Source organism: Hemicordylus capensis, chromosome 14 (genome assembly GCF_027244095.1).
Source record: "Hemicordylus capensis ecotype Gifberg chromosome 14, rHemCap1.1.pri, whole genome shotgun sequence".
Classification (NCBI taxonomy): Eukaryota; Metazoa; Chordata; class Lepidosauria; order Squamata; family Cordylidae; genus Hemicordylus; species Hemicordylus capensis.
The window spans coordinates 11,977,692-11,996,882 of NC_069670.1; the positions used below are offsets into that span (position 1 = coordinate 11,977,692).

A 19,191-nucleotide genomic window follows, 5' to 3' on the forward strand; every position below is an offset into this window, starting at 1 on the left:
CCTGCCAGAGCCCCTCGGAGATCTACCGAGCCCTGCCTGACTGCTCCAGTGTTGGGATGACTTCCTCCCAGGACTGACAGACCCTAGAGTAGAGACAGAGGAATCTGCCGAAGAGCAACCACCCTTCTAGCCTCAGCGGTGTGGTGTGTCCTCTGGCCTAGTGTTCTCCGCTCTGACTGGCAGCGGTGAGCCAGGCACCTCAAGACTGCTGCCTGGGGACCCCTGAACAGCAGGTGTGGGCAACCGAGGCCAGGAGCTGCTCTCTGCAAAGCGTGTCCCCCTCCACCTCTGAATTAGGAGCCCTTCCGATTAAAGGATTCCAGAGATTGCAAGGATACTGCCCCCCCCCGCACCTAGCACAGAATTGCCCCTCCTCCCTCCATCTACCTGGAGAAAGGGGAGGGGCTTCTTGCTGCTACCTGAGATGCATTTAAACTGGAGTTTCCAGGTGCGAAGCCTGAGTCCGCCTGCATGCAAGGCGGGGGGGGGGTCTGTTGACACTTGGACAGGGGTGTGCACAAAACCAGCTTGCCTGGTTCGGTTCAAGCTGGGGGGGGGGCTAGGGGGAACTTCTTGAGACCACCCCCCGCAGCTGAATTTAAGCCCCCAGGCCGGGTGGCAGTGAGTACAATTTAATTTTTAAAACTTAATTTTTTTTTGGAAAAAATTGTGAACCCCTGAGAACAGCCAGCGGGGTTCGGTCCAATAGTGAACTGAACCGGGGGGGTGCGGGTGCGGTTCGGTTCTATATCAGACCATCGAACCGGTCCGCACATCCCTAGTGCATAGCAGGAAGGGCAGAAAACCTGGAGACCTGGTCTACATCCCCTTGTTTTTTCCAAACATTAAGCCTGGGAACTGTGCCTGACTGAAGTTGAGGCGTAAGTTGGCTTGGCGGGGTGTGTGTGTAGGAGAACCCTGGGGCTTCTGTATGCGTGCATGCATGCTTATCATCTCTTCGCTGGACAAACTCAGCAAATTTAAGCATTCCCTGTTTCCCGGCTGTGTCTTGCATAAACGCCGCTTGGCGATGTTTAAAAATAAAGCGGACATGTCCCTGAGCTCCAGTTCTGGCACGCAGTGCGTTACCGGATCTCTCCACGATGCTCTGCTCCGCTCCAGTCCGGTGGCTTCCACACCAGCAGCCGGCCGCTTCCTCGCGCTGGGGAGACTTGGAATCCTTCACCGCCCCCGGCTTGCAGCTGCTGACAAGATTATAGTCTAGGGCTGCTGATCTGTTTTGCTCTGCTCCGAGCACTGCTGAGGGTAACGGGACAGAACGGGCCCTGCTGTGAAGCTCCTGAGGATGTCTGAAGGGAACTATGTGAGTAGTTGCTGCTGCTGCTGCTGGGTAAAGAGTGTCCGGCACTGTTGCTGGGCCCCCATGTCCTTTGGTTGTGTGCTGTGCGTGGCCTCCCCGTTCCTTTCAGGCCTTGTCTTGTGCACTCTGGCATAAGAGAGCACTGCAGATGATGGGGCACCTGTGTGTGTGTGTGTCCGTTTATAGACGACAACTTCTGGAGTTAAATCACGCCGTGTGGGTGCCTGGCAGGCGGTGATTAATCCCAATGGCATGTAGAAATGTCCTTGCCAAGGATTGGATTTGGTTTCCTGCACGTTCTCAGTGCAACCCGCCCAGATCACGGAGAAGTTCGGATTCAAATGGTTTCGTTAATTACAGAGAGCAAGTTTCTAGTCTGCGTAGTTGCAGTTGTGGGGGGAAGCGAAAAGGAAGGCATCAGTGAGCCTTACTGCACAGCTTGGGTCAAACTCGGAGGTGTCCTTAAATGCCATTAAGCAGAGCCCGAAAATGGCCACAGCCAATAGTTTCGGCAGTCTGGGGAACTTAAAAACAAACAGGCAAACACCCAAACCTCTGCTTTGCAAGGTCCTGTTGATTTTATCTATCTATTTATTTATTTAACATATTTGTATACCGCCCAAAACACAAGTCTCTGGGCTGTTTACAACAAAACCATAAAAACAATAAGTAAAAAGGTTAAAACATTGCAACCATTGGGCTCCCTTTATAAACTCTAATATCCGACAAGGACATCACTTGTTCCCATTGTCTGGATTTGATTTGTGAAGCTTTATGTTGATCATTGCTGCCAAATTTTCTTAGAACTGTTAATATATTCAGAATGTTTTCTTTCTAGTACTTGCTTAAAGAAATATCATGACACTGTTTTTCTTTTCTTTTGCTTATATTTCAATAAAATTGTGGGGGGGATGTAACCCCCCCCCAAAAAAAACATTGCAACCATTTAAAATTTAAAACAACGATAAAACTATAAAAAACCATCAAGTGATTAAAACAATTTTGCAGGAGATCTTCCTGTCGCGTCTGCCAAATTCTGTCCCTGTTTGACAGCAGCTGGGAAAAGACAGGTGCTGGATAGATTTGGGACGGTGCAGGATTTGGCCTCCGTGTTTGACGGTCTCCTGCAGGGGTCTATGATGGGATTGCCGAGTTGAGTAACTACATTTCCCGGCAGGCTCTGCCTCTTCACTGTGACCTAGAAAAACTGTGGCTGTTGAGCTGGAAAAATTCTGTCTCTCTGATTGCTTGTCCTTGGGAGTGGGGTCAAACTCAGACCAAGACGGCCTCTCCAACTTAGCACAAATCCATCCTTTTTTTGGTGCCCACTCCTCCCTAGTAAACCACTATTTTAGCCTTTTCCGATTCGGCTTACTCCAGACTAAAATTTTGGATTGCTAGCTGATCGAAGCTATTCTTGAATCCAACCCCCGCCCAATATTTTGCCAATGCAAGCCCTGCATCCCTGGAGAGGGATGTCGATTCTTGCAGGCTCCAGGCCCCTCTTGGAAGGATGACAACTCTAAAACTGCAGCCGATATTCCTCCTCCTGGGACAACGGAAGGGAGCAGAGACCACTCTACAGGGTTCTTGTGAGGATAAACATAGCCATGTACTCTTTGTAGTTGGGCTCTTGGGAGAAAGAGTGGGAGGCACATGGAATAAATTACATAAACGCTTCCCGTTCAAAGAAGGGCTCGTGTTGAAGGCGCATCCTGACGGGGTGAGGAAAACCTGGAGCCCGGTTAACTTTAACGAAGATACTCCAGAAGTCCAGCTGAAAGGTTGAAGACGCTTTCCCATTTTCTGAATGGAGTGGCGATGGGTTCTTGCTACTTGGTGGCCCCTTCCCCCTTATAAGGGGGAAACTCAACAGGATGTGGGAGAACCCAATGAGTGGACAGTCCGACCTTTTTTATTTTTTGTGAAAGCTGTGTGCGTGCGTGCGTGCCGAGGTGTACCTAGGTAATTTTGAAGCCTGGACCTAAAAGACTTTGGAGCCCCTCTACTGCAAGTTAAAAAATGATGCTTATTATTTTTTAACATGTAGGTTCTTGAGAGCACAAAACACCGTGTGTGTGTGTGTGTGTGTGTGTGTGTGTGTGTGTGTGTGTGTGTGTGTTTCTAAGCCTGGTCAGTGGCTTTCGATCAGTCTTCAACTGGTGGCAGCCTACCTCGAAGGAGCGGCGTGCTCCTAGATTTGAGATCAGAGCAATCTCTCTACGGAGGGTAGATCCCAGGAAAGCAGAGAGTCAACCCCATTTTGTCACCATCGTAATTTGGGTCAGGGTCTGATTCTTCAATGTTCTCTTTGCAGATAGAGCCAAAGCCAGGAGACCTGATAGAGATTTCCCGTTTGGGTTACCAGCACTGGGCCATCTATGTGGGTTCTGGTTATGTCATCCACATGGCTCCCTCAGGTGAGACCCCGGGTATTCTAGAGAGACAGAGGAAGCTGCTTCCCGTGATTAAGTCGAAAAGTAATGCATCTTTTAAAGAACTGTCAGATAGGAACATCGGAAGCCGCCGTAGACTGAGTCAGACCTTTGGTCCATCTAGCTCAGTATTGTCTACCCAGACTGCCAGCGGCTTCTCCAGGGTTGCAGGCAGGAATCTCGCCTGGGGGGTGAGAGAAGCCAGGGAGGGAACTTGGAACCTCCTTCTGCTCTTCCCAGAGCGGCTCCATCCCCTGAGGGGAATCTCTTCCAGTGCTCACACTTCTAGTCTCCCATTCAGATGCAACCAAGGCAGACCCTGCTTAGCTAAGAGGGCAAGTCATGCTTGCTACCACCAGACCCTGTGGGGGAGAGATTCCAGGGAGGCATGGGTGTCCTGTGTGTCTTGCAACCAGCATCCACACCTTTTGGTTCTATTGGTGGCCACTAAATCCCTTAATCTTGTTGCTGATGAAATAGCTAGATAATTTTGGCTTGCTCTCTCCCTCTCCTCTCTGCAGCAGCTGCATCCACTGGAGCTGAATGCATCAGTTTGTTTGCTAGCCAAAGAAGGCATTTCAACCCACACACACACACACACACTGCTGACTCTTCCTTGCTTTGAATTTCCAGGCTTGTCCTGCTTGTCCCCAACATAAATCAGTCCCTCCCCAAAGAGCTTTTAGGATGCTGGAAGTTCATCTGGGGCCAGTTGCTGATCAGAGCGGATTTGCATTCAGATCATGCTAGGCCTGGGTGGTGTGCTCTTCTTCTCCCCGGGGTTGCCATGGTAACCTGCCACGATCCAGTGCTACGTGGCTTATTTTTTATATCCGGCATGCACATTGGTCTCACTCATTGATGTGCTGTGGTTTTTTTGGTTGCGATTTCTTTTTCTTCCTTTGGGGAAAAAAATAAAAATAAATAATAAATAAATAATATATATATAATATATAAAATTAAAACTGAATTGCAAATCTTTTGTGTGTGTAAAAGATCATACCTGGCGTGCCCAAGGGATTATTTATATATTTGCTTACTTTACATTATCATGCCTGCCTGCCAGTTTTCACAATGTAAACTCATGGTGGCTTGCGGCAATAAATTAAAATCACAATAAAAAGGTGCAATAAAACAGCAACAGTGCAGCCATAAAACCAAACACGGCAGACGCCACCATAAAAGCCAGTTCTTAAAACACACAAAGGCTGGAGAAGACCAGTGATCAGGCCTCAAGGAAAGCCTGCTGAAAGGAAGGAGGTCTTCAGTTTCTGCTTAAAACTTAGTAGGGGGGGAGGAATTAGCCCGAGGTCATGGAGCGGGGAGTTCCAAAGAGCAGAGGCCACCACAGAGAAGGCCTGCGAGGTGAGCGTTGGAAGGCGGCAGGACAGAACTATGTGAGAGCAGGTGGGCCTTCAAGTAGTATCTTCACCCCAAGCCATTTAGGATTTTAAAGGTAACAACCAGCACCTTGAATTGTGTCTGGAAATACACTGGCACCTGGTGTGGCTTGTGCAGGTAATCATGGGAGATGGTCTTCCATTCTCTACCAGCATGGTTATAAGGGAGACTAGAGGGAGAGGATAAGTATAGCAAGATATCTGTAAGTTCGTACCTAAAGAGACCACTTCTGGAGTCTTTGGGCTGTCATCTGTAGTGACTTCAAATTGCAGTGTCTGTAGCCTGGCGTTCCAGCAATTAAAATGTTTGTCGAAACTCCAAAGCTCCATTTGTGAACTACCAACATGCTTGTTTGTTTGTTTGTTGGCCAAGGGGTTGTCAGCCAGGTATTCCCTCCCTCCCCAAGGACTAGTAACTTGTTAAGCCCATCTTACATTAAAATCTAGGCTTCCCAACAGCAGGTCTATCCAGCAAAAACTTACAGGGTTTGGAACCGATTTCACTGTTTTGACTGAGATCCCGGGAAATTTTGGTCTGAGAATTCTCGGCTGGAGACGCGTTTATAGAATCGGGGTCTCTGGATTTCTCTGCTTGGGAATGGTCAGTTAAACCAGTTCGGACCTGGTTAAATGTGTGAGGACAAACCCGAAAGAAGGCATCGGGAGTAGGAACGGCACCTTGCTATCGCTGCAGGGACTGCGGTGTCACAACACAGGCAGTACGGAAGCACACTTTGCAGATCCGTAGTGACACTGGGGTAAGAGTTAATCTGGAGAGCGGCACGTTGCCTAGCCCTGGACGGGAGGGCAGGCGGTCAGGAAGGCCCTAGTGGTTTCCTGCACTGAGCCGAGCCCCAAGGCCCCTCCCCGCTTGAATGCTCCGATTTATTTATTTATTTATTTATTTCAAATATTTATATCTCGCTCCTCCAGTGCACTACTGCTCGGGGTGGCTCACAACAATAAAATAGACACAAGACACAATAATAAAAGTAATAAAATTAACGAACAAGTTAAAAGTCAGGTCAAAACCACACTCGTCACTGGGCTCAAATTAAAAGTTATTTTAAAAGCGAAACACTGAAAATTATAAAGAGCTAAAGAACCTACCAGATATAACAACAACAACAAAAGAAGCATTAAAAAGTCTCCTTAAAAAGTTGTTTTAGAAACAAAAAGAGGGGAAGGAGGATGGCGCGAGCTCTTCAGGGAGGGCGTTCCAAAGCCGAGGGGCCACAACCGAAAAGGCCCCGTCTCTAGTCCCCATGATTCTATGGAATTAGCACTCCGCTCCTGCTTCCCAGGGCATTGATGTGCCTCTGTGTCGATGTGTCTTCCAAGATGACTTAGGCCAGGCGAGTGCTTCCAGCCTCATGTCCGTCGTGTCCGAAAAAGCCGTGGTGAAGAAGGAGCTCTTGTGGAGCATCACCGGGGATGACGTCTGCCGAGTCAATAACAAATACGACCGGAAATACCGCCCGCTGCCTGCCAGCCAAATTGTCCAGGAGGCAGAGTCACTCTTGGGCAAGGAACTCCGCTACAGCGTGGCCAGTGAGAACTGCGAACACTTTGTCACTCGACTGCGCTACGGCACAGCAAGGAGTGACCAGGTGCGTGCGGATGGCTCGGAGCTGGGGAGTGCGAGGCGCGCATGCGCGGTGCCAAGTAAGCCTGGGTGCACATGTGTGGAGAGTAGGAAGCTGCCGGAACCTGACCCTCAGTCATTCTAGCTTAGAATAAGATGGTATAATGGTGATGAAATACACATTCTCTAAAGGAACACAAGCTCCCCTCCCCCCAAGATCTCTTTTAATGCGCAAACAAAACAAAACAGACATTAAAAATAGCAAATGTTTGATGTTGCGCATTGGCTTCAGTGCTAGCGCAGTATTTTCTGGCAGGGCCTCTCCAAGTGTTTCAGGAAGGGGTCTCTCTCAGCACTAGCAGGAGGGTCAGTATAAGGCAGTTTCCTATGTTACTTGTTGCATCCATCACACCCTTGGGCATTTAACTGTGAGACACCCTCAGGAGGGGCCAGAAGCCTCACCCCACTGGCAACTTGTGCTAAAGAGGCCCCACCCCAAATCTCTCCAAAAGGGAAACCAGGGAGACCGATTTACCTGGGATGGAGAGCCAAAAAACGCGGACTGCCCCTAGTATGTTGGGGACCGTTGTCGTTCAAGGATCTGTGAGTATCCCCTAGGCCAGCCCATCACAAAACCCCTGGATATGGACTTGGTGGGGTGTCAGCCTAACCATCACCCCTCCCTCTCCTCTTCTGCAGGTGAGAGACACCTTGGTGGCTGGCACCGTGGGCCTCGTCGGCGTAGGGGTGGTGGCTGCTTTGGCCACCGTGATCAGCAGTCTCCTCTTGCCCAGCAAACGTGAAGAGAAATGAATGCCTCCTGCTCCCCGACTTGGACTGAGGCTTCTCCCATGCCTGGAAACCTTCTCCTCCATGAACTGTGCCCTTTCCCTCCTCGATCCTGTGTTTTGCAGGCCTGGATATCAGCCTAATTCATGATATACATCAGAAAACGTTGCATTTTAAAAAGGTTCAAACCTGGTTCAACAGGTTCAAACCTGGTTCAAACAGGTTCAAACTGCTGCCAAGGTTCAAATATTATCGATTTTGTCATTGCCGTTTTCTCCTTTCGAGATTGTGAATATTTTCAAGGACTGCTTATAAAACTGAGTTTCATACTTGCGTAGGGGCAGCCCTGAAATTCCTCTTCAGACGTCATGGCGTCGGTGTCCACGTGGGCGCGTTTGAAGAGGCTACCGGTCCTCTCCAACAGGAGTGTGCTACTCTACAAGCATTGAACATAATGTGTGAATATTGAGAACACAATGTTTGAATACATGTATGTGCGTTCAGATCTGTACACCCTACACAGAACATGTGTTGAACATACGTCCAGGCAGTGGGCTGTAAACAGGGCTAATACTATTGATTCCATTTCTGTCTCTGCCTCCCTCCCAGAAGCACAGGGTGGCTACAGCACCCCCCCACTCCATTTTCACAACAACCCTGTGAGGTAGGTGTGGCTTACAGGAGGACTTCCCGTTGGCTTCCACTCTTGTTCTGTTTGTATATTTGTAAAGAAAGCAAATGTTTCCCAGAATGACCTTGGTCTCCTCTCATGCAAAGGAAGCCACAGCGGGCTGTGACCTGACACTTTTTGGGAATGCAGCTGGGTTTTATATCTGCAACACAACAAAAATATGACACGAATAAAGTAAAGGAGACGAAGGGAATTAAAAAGCCGTTTTGTGTGTGTTGCACATCCCTAACGGGTTGGTCTGAAAGTTACCATGATTAAGAACGCTTAAACTCTCCAAAATGAAGAATATTGAGCTGGCAGTTGGGAAACTGAAATTTGGAACTGAAATTTGGTTGGAACTGAAATTTCTCCAAAGGACACACATGGGGGGCCCCTTGGACAAGGCACTTCAGCCGTCTTGGCTGTGTGAATAAAAGTTGGGCTTCACTTGTATCCTCATTGCTAAACCATCACTTGATTGTGGATATTTTAATAGCCAGCAGTAGCCAAAATGGCTTACACACCCTTCTTGCTCCACCGGGTAAGAGATCTGGGACCCAGCTGGCCAGCCTCCAGGGTATAAAGGCAGCCACTGGAACCTTCTCCTCCTCTCCCTCCTGTCTCACCTGGCCATTTACTGGTTTCTTGGTAACAGGTGAGGTGGCAAGTTTCCCTATGATGTCACTCCAGGCACTAGGTAGAAAATGGGTGGTTGGGTCATTTACCACAGGAAAAAGCGATAGCCCGCTGCAGGTACACAGGGGGGTTCGTGCCGTGTGGGGAGGGTGACTTTCCCTATTATTTTATCTGCTTTCCTCTTGCTACTTTGCTATGTACCAAATCTGAACCTACTGGGAAAACAGAGCCTTTGAAGAGTATACTGGCCAGGATGTCGGATGTCAAAACCCGTTTCCTTGGTTTTGCTGTTGGACCTACAGAGATCAAAACAACCCCTTTTTTGGACTACTGCAAAGTACTGTTTGTGGGGCTGCCCTGGAAGACTGTCTGGAAGTTTCACTGGGTAGAAAACTCAGTTGCCAGGCTGCTGGGAGATCAAATCCAAATTCTCCAGTTGGTTGCCATCTGTGCTGGTTACCAGCTTTTTTCCCTGGCATGAATCAAGGCTCTGGCTATAATTTTGTAACAGTGGAGCCACAGAAAGTGGGGTCTTTTTAATGGTGGTGTCCGGAATTTATAATAGTCACCTAGGGGCAGCAAAGACCACTTTCCGTCAGCTTTTCTCTCTGTGTGTGTGTGTGTGTGTGTTGCTTTTAAATAAGACCTGATTGTTCCTACTTATGATTCTTGGTTCAGATGGTCTTGGTGATGTTCTTTCTAATGACTGTTTTTTAATTGCATATTTATTGATAATTGACTTGGGCTTTTTTAGCTGCCTTAATTATTTATGCAAAGGGAAGTGTGTGTCTAAATGCTGGAAAGAAATCAAATTTATCCTGGCTCTCTGGCTATAATTCAGAGTAGAGTTAAGGAAAGGGAAAGATAGGAAGGCTCACAAAATTCAAAGTTCCACACCCTGACTCCCTGCTATTTTCGTTAAATAAATTATGCCCCTCCCTGTGAGAAATGGCAGCTAAGGGGTTACACACAAAGCAAAGGGCTGGTCTCACTCTGGCCCCCTTGCTGACTGAAGCTCTGCTGTCAAACCTATTCAATTAGTATTTTGTTATTTAAACAGTGTTGTTGTGCCTTGCTGATGCATATTAATCTTTGTTGATTAATCACCTGCCTTTCAAACTGATTGAATGCAAATGAATTTGTAAACGAGAGAGTCTCTGTATTTAGATACTAGAGGAATCTTGTTTAATAAAGAAGAGCTATTTCTCAATGTCAGGATGACAGGCCAGGGTCTCCAGTATTTCCTTTTTCAATTCCTACTACAGAACCGCAAGAGAGTCCCAAAAGGCATTTGGTCTGACCTTGACTTTCGGCCCCATTGGGTTCCCCCCCACAAAAAAGTGTATTAAAAATACCCGATGTTTCCAAAGCTCTTCTTCAACATGCTTTGCATAGGTACTAACTTAGTGACAGTTGAAAACAACCCTGGAAGGTAGGCCACCCATTCAAACCAGATGTTGGTCTGGCAGATGTTGCAGATGTTGGTCTGGAGCTGGAATGGGTGCTTCTGTTGTATTGTACCATTCACTGTACTCCTTTTCTGGGGCAGGGAGATGGGTGTGTGTGTGTGTGTGTGTGTGTGTCTCCAGTTGGTACCTGTGGGCTGAGATAGGAACGCTCTTGTGCCTTATTCGGGATGCCTCCTCTCCTAGCTATGCCCATAGGAAGCCGACACTGAGGATAACACGCGGAGCCTAGTGAAGATGAATGACGAGGAGCAAAACCACCCAGCCTTCTTCATCAGGGTGAAGAACCCAGCCGAGCCGGTAGGTTTCGGCGGCTCAAGCCTTGGAGCTGGAAGCTTAGTAGCAGTTCCATGGTGAGATGGGTGGGAGAGGGGTGAGCCGCCGTGTGTTAAATCTGGAGCTCCCAACCTGGGTTCCTTAAGACGCTGGCGCACGGCAAGTGGCAGTCCAGGTGTCACAGCCGACGGAATCATTTCCCACCCAAGGAAAACGAGAGCACGGAGCAGACATCTAAACTAGGCCCCTTCTCTCTGGCCCGTCCATGTTCTGTGCGGAGAGGATGTAATCATAAGTGGGAACAGGCGGCATCACCGTCAAAATACAGACGGTGTGCTGTTCCTTCGACCAGCTCCGTGTCGAGCGTTGGGCACTGGTGGTTCGTAATCACCCATTCTGTGCTGATGGTGCGTTGCTCCGGCACCAGCCTGGAGACCCCGTTCCGGCCATCTTGTCCAGAATTGGGGCTGCCTTTGGATTCGGAGGAACAGGGGAGTTGAAGAGTGTGCGCACACCCACCCCTTCGCCTTCCGGGTGTGGCATGGGCCCCAAGAGGTGGGGAGGGTGTGGAAGGAAGAGACCACCAGGTGAGGAAAGAGTGGAAGAAAGAGGAGAGGCTTGGAAGACAGGGGCAGAGCTCCTGCCAGAAGGGGAGTAGGGCAGTGGCCTTGAGGGAGGGCAGAGGGCTGGGGCCTGGTCATGGCGTGGCCGCCCCCCTGATCTGACAGCCCTGGTGTTGGGGATGCCCTTGGGCTGGGCACGGCCGGGACCCCAAGGGGGTTGCGAGAGAAGGCGAGGCTTGGCTTCACCTCCTTTGTCCTTTGTTGCATGGTCCAGGAGTCAGACCCCCTATTATCAGAGGAGGGCTCTGAAGACACGGAAGATTGGGAAGATTGGGCACAGGAACCCGCTCCAGAAGGAGCCCTGGACGCCACCGCCCCAGGGACTGAGCCCCAGGAGCCTCTGCTAGCACAGCCCGAGGAGGCACAGCCTCCGCCCTACTCCTCTGACTCCGAGGAATCCTCCTCAGACCTCCTAGAAATGCAGGACTCTCCCCAGGACTACTGGAGCCAGCGAGTGAATAACAAGGCACGTCCCCCCACACACACTTTAAGCATGAGGGGCGGAGCTGGAGGGCAGGGCTGTTGAAGCTCTGAAGCGCCAGACCCTTGCTGGAGCACCGGCCGAATGTGTTGCCTGGGGAGGCCTTGCACCCAGCCTGGTCTTGCCCAGGGAGCTGTCTCTGGTCCTGACTCTCCATCCGGTCCTCTGCTGCGGTCTTCACCAGGCTCTGGCAGTGTCAGCCCTTTGAACCTCCAACCTGGATGGGGCTGTTGGTTGGGGGGGCCATCTGCAGCTGGTCCAGCCCAGCAGTGTGAAGCGAGGGAGAGGGATGGCTCGGGCACACTGTGAGCTGGGGTGCTTGTTTGCCTGGGTCCCTGAACAGCGACCCGGTCATCCAGACAAGCCACTGTTTTGTGTGTTTTTTTGTCTGTTAAAAGGCATGCTGGTTTGCATTCATAAAATGCGCCTGTGAGGCTCTTTGGATCACCGCCAGTCATAATGGGCTTGAACGATTTCATTTTAATGCAACCATCTCCTTAAAATGGACTTTAAGTGGACACGGATATTTGCCTCATTTATCTGCCCCCAGATGTAGCATGCTGTAAGGAGAATGTAAACAACGCCCCCCCCAAACCCCCCCACCCCTTATCAAAGTAGACAATATATATATATTTTCCTAGTAACACAGAATTGCTTCCAAATGCCTTGTTCTCTCTGATGTTGTTGCATCACGGCGCCAGCAGAGGGAGCTCTGTCACAACCGAAAAAGCGGAGCAGGCTACCTCGCCTTCTTCAAACCTGGGTAGTTAGGTCTTCAGCTTGCAAGGGCTCCTGTCCCCTCCAATAAATTTTATTTTAAGTACATCCATACATTACACTTACAATGCAAATAATCCCCCAAACTCAGAGCAAATCCCCTCATACTTAGAAAAACAAGATCTAGTATTTTTAAAAAAGAGAATGTTTGTGGGCTGTTAGAGCAAGTAAATTGAGGAGCCATTTTTCAATACCTGGAGAGCATTTACACTTCCAATTTTGTAGAAAAATGTGTCTAGCCACCAGGAAGGCCCTAGCAAGCCATTTCTATTGATAAAGGGCTCCTGTCCCTTTAAGAGTTGCATAGCATCCACAGTTTTGCTAAAGGTTCTTTTATGCAACAATGGTGGATAATATGTTGCATGAGGCAAAATCCCACCCCACCTTGGATGCAACTGGCGACCCTCCCCCCCATATCCCCCCCCACTATAAAGCCATGAACACCCCCAAGATTCAGATCTGGTCACCTGGAGATGTGGAACTTCAAACTTTGGGGAGAAACTGAGATGAGGATAATTTTGAAAGCAGATTTTCACACCAAGTCTGCCGTCTACCTATAGGGTTGCCCCCAAGGTGGGCAGTGATACACCTCTGGGCAAGGTGCGCCCAGAACTACACGATGGTCCCCCAGCCAAGGTCACCACGAAACACACTGTCCTTCTCGTTGCTCGTTTGAAGCAATAACCCGATGCCACTCTTCTTTATCCCTAGGAGGACTTAAAACCCGGAGACCTCCTAGAGATCTTCCGTTCTTCTTGCCAGCACTGGGCCATTTATGTTGGTGATCGGAAGGTTGTCCACTTGGCCGCTGAATGTAAGTGCAGCAATAACCGGAGCCATTCAGGTTGGTTCTGCTGACCAGTCCGTAGAGCATACCCTTGTTGCTGAGACGTGGGTGGAGGATTTTTCGCTTGGTGGCCATGGCTGGATTCTAGCCCTCCTAGAACTGTCATGATTTTATTTTTCTGTTTCTTGAAGTAGAAGCATAAGAGCCTTGGAAGGTGAAGGTGGCCTCTAGCCAGCAGGCTAGTAGCCACTGATAACCTGTCCTCCATGACTTTGTCTAAGCCCCTTTGAAAGACATTCGAGTTAGTGGCCATCACCACATCCTGTGGCAGAGAATTCCCTACGTTAGTTTTGTGCTGTGTGAAGAAGTCCTTCCTCTTGTCGGTCCTAAATTCCCTGACTTTGTTTCATGGGATGACCCCTGGTTCTAGTGTTGGGAAGAGTGGGGGAAATGATCTCTTTCCACTCTACTCCAGGCATAATTTTATACCCCTCTATCATGCCTCCCTGCAGTTGCCTCTTTTCCAAACTAAAGAGTCTTGGGTGCCTTGCCTCATAAGGAAGCAAAGCTAGAGTGCCACCTACTGGCAGGGACAGAAGAAACCACGCAGTGCACTTCAGTATACTTGAGTGCTGTCCATTTAACCCTAAGGGAACTTTGAAGGAAATCTCAATGAATTGCCTATGGCTGTGCTAGAAAACGAGAGCTCCAGAGGTCTTCATGGATGCATCATGGGACTTGGAGTTCTGAGTGGAAGGGAAAGCGGCTAAAATTCTTCCAAGCAGCCCCTCTGCTTTCTCGTAAGAAACTACCTTATATCGAATCAGACCATTGGTCCGTGTGGTTTAGCATTATCAGCACTGACTGGCAGCAATTCTCTAGGCCCATTGCTCCATCTAGCTCAGGACCATCTACACGGACTGGTAGTAGCTCTCCAGAGTTGCAGTTGGGGTGTGTGTCTCTCTCTCTTTCTTTCCCAGCCCGGAGATGCTGTTGGGGATTGAACCGGAGACCTTCCACATGCAAGGTGGGGGCTCTACTGCTGAGCTACAACTCTATCCCCAGTATTCTCTCTCTCTCTAGATGACCATCTTGCCGATGGGATTCCCAGTGCCTTGGTCTTGGCCGATCAAGCTTACGTCAAGAAGGACTGGCTGGATGACGTCGTACGGAAGGATCGGTACCGCGTGAACAACAAGCACGACGAGACATACCCGACTCTCCCCCTTGCCAAAATCCTGTGGCAGGCGGAGGAGTTGGTGGGGAAGGAGATGCCGTATCCTCCCAGCAGCCACAACTGTGAACATTTTGTTATGGAGTTAAGATATGGAGTTGACATGAATGAACAGGTGTGCGTGTGCTTCGCCGTCCAGGGGAGTGGGGTGCCGGGGTGGCACGCCTTAATTGGTGCGTGTGTTGCTGCCATTTTTGGATCGGTTGCCTTTTTACATTCTGCCTTCTGGCCACAGAATGTTAAAAGGCATTAACATTCTGTGGGGAACAGGATGCTGGATTAGATAAGCCTTGGGCCTGATCCAGCGGGTCTTTTCTTGTGTTCTTATGAACATAGGAAGCTGCCTTCTACTGAGTCGGATCATGGGTCCATCTAGCTCAGTATTGTCTACCTGGACTGGCTCTCCCGGGTTGCAAACAGGGCCTTTCCCCGGCCCTACCCCACCCCCTAAGGGGAATATATAGCAGCAGACTGTGCTCACATGTAGTACCCCATCCAAATGCAGGCCAGGGAAGATGCTGCTTAGCAAAGGGAACAATACAGGCTCACGATGGCAAGACCAGCTCCCCTCCCAGCTGGGGCCGATCCCATCACCCCCAGGGCCTTGGAAATGAAGGGGAGGATGGACTGTTGTTTAATCCCGAGTCAAACATGCAACACTCAGTGTAGATGGAGGCCTCCCTTTTATTGGCCCTACTCAGGAGGAGGAGGAGGAGGAGGAGGAGGCCAGCGACGTTACCTCCTCTGCATCAGGGTGTTGCTCGGATTCCAGCAAGGGGTGGCTATAGGGCAGGGTGGGCTTTGCTGGACTCTGCTCGCTTGGGGACAGTTGCTGGTGCGCCGTAAGCCCCACTCCGCTGGTCCGGACTCCCTTGCCCCTTTAGAAAGAAGAGCCAGACTTCATTTCATCTGTGGGATGTCGGAATGGGTGGAGCTGCAACTCTGCAGAGGGAGACGGAGTCTCCAGCAAAAGAGAGAGAGAGAGAGAGAATGATTAGCAGCACACAGATGAGAAACTCAGTAGGTTCTCTCTGCGTTCTTGGCTAACCGCCAAGACCAGGAGATGGGCACGAAGCGGTTTTGTAGCCGTGCCAAGCCCTAACGCGGCGTCCATCTCTTTCCCGTAGGAAGCAATAAAGCCCGGAGACCTGATCGAGATCTTCCGCTCTTGCTACCAGCACTGGGCCATCTATGTTGGGGATGGCAAAGTCGTTCACTTGGCCCCGGAATGTAAGTAAGCATCGTGGGGAATGGATCTCTGTGGCGGGGAACCGTAGGTCCCTGCAACCCCCCCCTGAAAACTTTCACTTTTGCAGGCCTCGCTGTCTTTAATTTGTCCCTACAATTCTTCCTTTAAAAAAAGGCATCATTTCTGATGCTAGAAGTGCACGTCACGCAAAGAATATATTGCTAACCAAGTCGTCCTAAGACTGCATACCAGTAATCACACTGTTATCCAACAACAATAACCACCAATATTTATATACCGCTTTTCAACCAAAGTTTCCAAAGCGGTTTACGTAGAGACATAATAAATAAATAAATGAGGGGGATCCCTGTCCCCAAAGGGCTCACAATCTAAAACAAAGAAAAAAAAGAAACATGAGAGAGATACCAGCAACAGCCACTGGAAGGATGCTGTGCTGGGGATGGATAGGGCCAGTTGCTCTCCCCCTGCTCAATAAAGAGAATCACCATGTTAGATAAAGAATAACCCCAAATCCATTAAATCAGCATCATCAACCAGTACCTCCTTCACCAATTAAAAAAATCATACACAACTTCTAAATTACATGCAGTGCATCCTGCCTTACAAATTTATACAGAATTTGACTGTTCCAATATTCCATGAAGGGCCATCAACACTCCATATGTCAGTTCTTTACATGAACATCTCCTCTTCCCCATAATTTCTCATGGATGGGGCCATACCTTAGCTTTGCACACAGCAAAATGCCTCTGCTATAACTGAGCAAAGAGGCACCTTTTAAAGTGGCGATTCTCTTCTATTTAGCAGGGGGAGAGCAACTGACCCTCTCCAACCCCAGCACAGCATCCCTCCAGTGGCTGTTGTTGGTATCTGCACTGTTTCTTTTTAGCCTGTGAGCCCTTTGGGGACAGGGGACCATCTTATTTAATTAGTATTTAATTGTCTGTGTAAACCGCTTTGGGAACTTTGGTTGAAGAGTGGAATATAATTATCTGTAGTAGTAGTAATAGTAGCCGGTCTCAGGTTCAGTTCCTGGCAGCATCTCCAGGTAGCGCCGGGGAAGACCCCTGCCTGAAACCGAGGGGAGCCGCTGCCAGTCAGAGCAGACAGTCCTGAGCTAGACGGCCCTGTGGCCTGACTCAGCAGACAGCTCCCCATGTACCATAATATGTCATTTTGTAAGTTACCCACGGAACCAAGGTGGGCCTGCCGCCAGCTTTCTGCAGCCCTCCCTGAGTTGGCTCACCCCCTCTCTCGCTTTTCGTTTTCCCTGGCCAAGGTGACCGTCTTGCAAATGGCGCAGCCAGCGTGTTGGCGGTCTTGTCCGACCGAGCTTCTGTGAAGAAGGACTGGCTGGAGGTCGTGGTGCGGAAAGACCACTTCCGAGTGAACAACAAGCACGACAGCACGCTCCCCGCTCTGCCGCTGACCAAGATCCTCCAGCGGGCCGAGCAGCTGGTCGGCCAAGAGATGCCATACAACCTGACCAGCCACAACTGCGAGCACTTTGTGATGGACCTGCGATACGGAGTTGCGATGAGTGACCAGGTGCGGGTGCGATACGGAGAATCGGGTGGGGAGTTCGGTTCGGGACGAATCGGTATCCCGTCCGCTCCCAGGCGAATGGGAAGGGGCCAGAGCTGGAGAGAGGACTTGGAGGTGGGACAACGGAGGTGGTGTCGCTGGGGTCCCTGAAGAGCGTCCATCTCGACCTTCCTTGCAGGTCACGGAGGCCATTGCGGTGGGAACGATCGGCATGATGGGCGTGGCGGCCGCGATGCTCCGATCCGCGGCCAAGAGGCGCAAGCACCGCAACGAATAGCTTGTGGGGAGGGGCCCGGGGCCTCCATGGCGGGATTGTTATCAGCTCTGCGGGTGTTTGACCGCCTAGTGTCCTTTATTTGACAGATTGTTTTCAGACCACCAGACCCAAAATTAAATCAGATTTCCATGACAGAAAGCCACCCACCCACCCACCCCGTGCTTGGAGCCAATAAAACTCTCTTCAGGACTCCGAGTGGTGGCCATGACTCTGCTGGGGATGGCGGGGGGGCGCTGGGGGCGACGATGTGGTCGGGTGGGTGTTGCTAAGCAACGTGGAGGCATGGGGGGGTTGGGGCTCCTGCAAGGGTTGCTAGGCAACCCGGAGGTGGTGGGCATCACTGCCGCCATGCTGTGATGGTTACAGAAGTGGTGAGGGGCCGCCGCCCTCCTTGAGAGGGGTTGCTAGGCAACCTAGAAAGGATGGGTAACACTGTCAGTCAAATCAGGAATGGGTGATGGACTGCCCGCCTGCCATGGTTGCTAGGCAACCTAGTGATGGTGGGGAGTGCTGTCGCCCCCTTGTGGTGGTTGCTGGGCTCCACAAGGGTAGAAGACCATCTCCCTCCATGTGTCACCCTCATATCTTTCCCCACGCCTTGTTCCCTCTCTCATTCTTCCCCCACAACATGTTCTGCAGGGCCCTTTTCCCCCTCTAGGGTGGCCACCATTTTTTCCTGCTCCTGCGTCAGCATTTTCTGTCCCACTGGTTGAAATGGGGACACATCCTGCTCATCACTAGAGAATCCCAGAGGCAGCAACCACCTCCAAAAAACCAAAACAGCCAGTATGGCATAGAGTGGTGGACTACACCGGGAAGACCCGAGTTCAAATCCCCATTCAGCCACTGGGTGACTCTGGGCCAGCCACTTACCTCTCAGCCTAACCTGCCTCACAGGGTTGTTGTGAGGATAAAGATAACCATGTACCCTGCTCTGGGCTCTTTGGAGGAAGAGCGGGATATATATGTAAATAAATAAAAAAACCAAATAAAAATATTTATATACTGCTTTTCAACAAAAGTTTCCAAAGTGGTTTACAAAGAGAAATAAATACAAATAAATAAGATGGCTCCCTGTCCCCAAAGGGCTCACAGTCTAAAAAGAAACCATAAGACAGACACCAACAATAGTCACTGGAGGGATGCTGTGTTGGGGGTGGAGAGGGCCAGTTGCTCTCCTCTTGCTCAATAAAGAGAACCACCACCTTAAAAAGGCACCTCTTTGCTCAGTTAGCTGGGTTTAGCCTCAAGCTAGATGGGCCACATGTCTATCGATGTGCATTGAAAGGGAAAGGAAAGGAGAGCTGGTCTGGTGGTAGCCAGCATGGCTTGTCCCCTTAGCTAAGCAGGGTCCACCCTGGCTGCATATGAATGGGAGACTAGAAGTGTGAGCAGCACTGTCAGAGATTCCCCTCAGGGGAGGGAGCCAGTCTGGGAAGAGCATCTAGGTTTCAGGTTCCCTCCCTGGCAGCATCTCCAGAAAGGGCTGAGAGAGATTCCTGCCTGCAACCTTGGAGAAGCCGCTGCCAGTCTGTGAAGACAATACTGAGCTAGATAGGCCAATGGTCTGACTCAGTATATGGCAGCTTCCTATGTTCCTATGACTATTATGGTCTAGGAGGAGGGAGGAGGGGAGCAGCGCAGCCTGAGGTCTCCATATATCCTCTCTTTATGGCCAG

At 50.1% G+C, this 19,191-nt stretch overlaps 2 protein-coding genes across 5 annotated transcripts; both read left to right on the plus strand.

Annotated features, from left to right (window-relative positions):
• Nucleotides 1-1,188: 1,188 nt before the first annotated feature.
• LOC128337424 (phospholipase A and acyltransferase 3-like) lies at nt 1,189-10,054 on the plus strand. The gene is made up of 4 exons (XM_053278418.1): nt 1,189-1,324; nt 3,639-3,741; nt 6,498-6,766; nt 7,441-10,054. Exons 1-4 carry the CDS (start codon nt 1,307-1,309, stop codon nt 7,552-7,554), a joined length of 504 nt encoding a protein of 167 aa, XP_053134393.1. The 5' UTR covers nt 1,189-1,306; the 3' UTR covers nt 7,555-10,054.
• Nucleotides 1,207-17,701, plus strand: LOC128337423 (phospholipase A and acyltransferase 5-like). 4 transcript variants are annotated; one of them, XM_053278416.1, is made up of 8 exons: nt 7,611-8,953; nt 10,489-10,602; nt 11,416-11,667; nt 13,171-13,273; nt 14,330-14,595; nt 15,608-15,710; nt 16,970-17,238; nt 17,414-17,701. In XM_053278416.1, exons 2-8 carry the CDS (start codon nt 10,540-10,542, stop codon nt 17,510-17,512), a joined length of 1,155 nt encoding a protein of 384 aa, XP_053134391.1. In that variant the 5' UTR covers nt 7,611-8,953; nt 10,489-10,539; the 3' UTR covers nt 17,513-17,701. The 4 variants fall into 4 exon arrangements, with proteins under 4 accessions (XP_053134390.1, XP_053134392.1, XP_053134389.1 ...); XM_053278415.1 differs by lacking the exon at nt 7,611-8,953 and adding an exon at nt 1,207-1,324 and having other exon boundaries at nt 16,970-17,701; XM_053278414.1 differs by having other exon boundaries at nt 7,604-8,953; nt 16,970-17,701.
• Nucleotides 17,702-19,191: the final 1,490 nt, after the last annotated feature.

Bases quoted from the DNA above. Each gene is read 5' to 3' on its own strand.
- LOC128337423 (XM_053278415.1), top strand. From the start codon at position 10,540: ATGAATGACGAGGAGCAAAACCACCCAGCCTTCTTCATCAGGGTGAAG. The intron at 14,596-15,607 runs GTGTGCGTGTGC...TCTTTCCCGTAG, and splicing joins GAGTTGACATGAATGAACAG to GAAGCAATAAAGCCCGGAGA. The intron at 15,711-16,969 runs GTAAGTAAGCAT...TCCCTGGCCAAG, and splicing joins CGTTCACTTGGCCCCGGAAT to GTGACCGTCTTGCAAATGGC.
- LOC128337424 (XM_053278418.1), top strand. The intron at 3,742-6,497 runs GTGAGACCCCGG...GTGTCTTCCAAG, and splicing joins CATCCACATGGCTCCCTCAG to ATGACTTAGGCCAGGCGAGT. The intron at 6,767-7,440 runs GTGCGTGCGGAT...CCTCTTCTGCAG, and splicing joins GCACAGCAAGGAGTGACCAG to GTGAGAGACACCTTGGTGGC.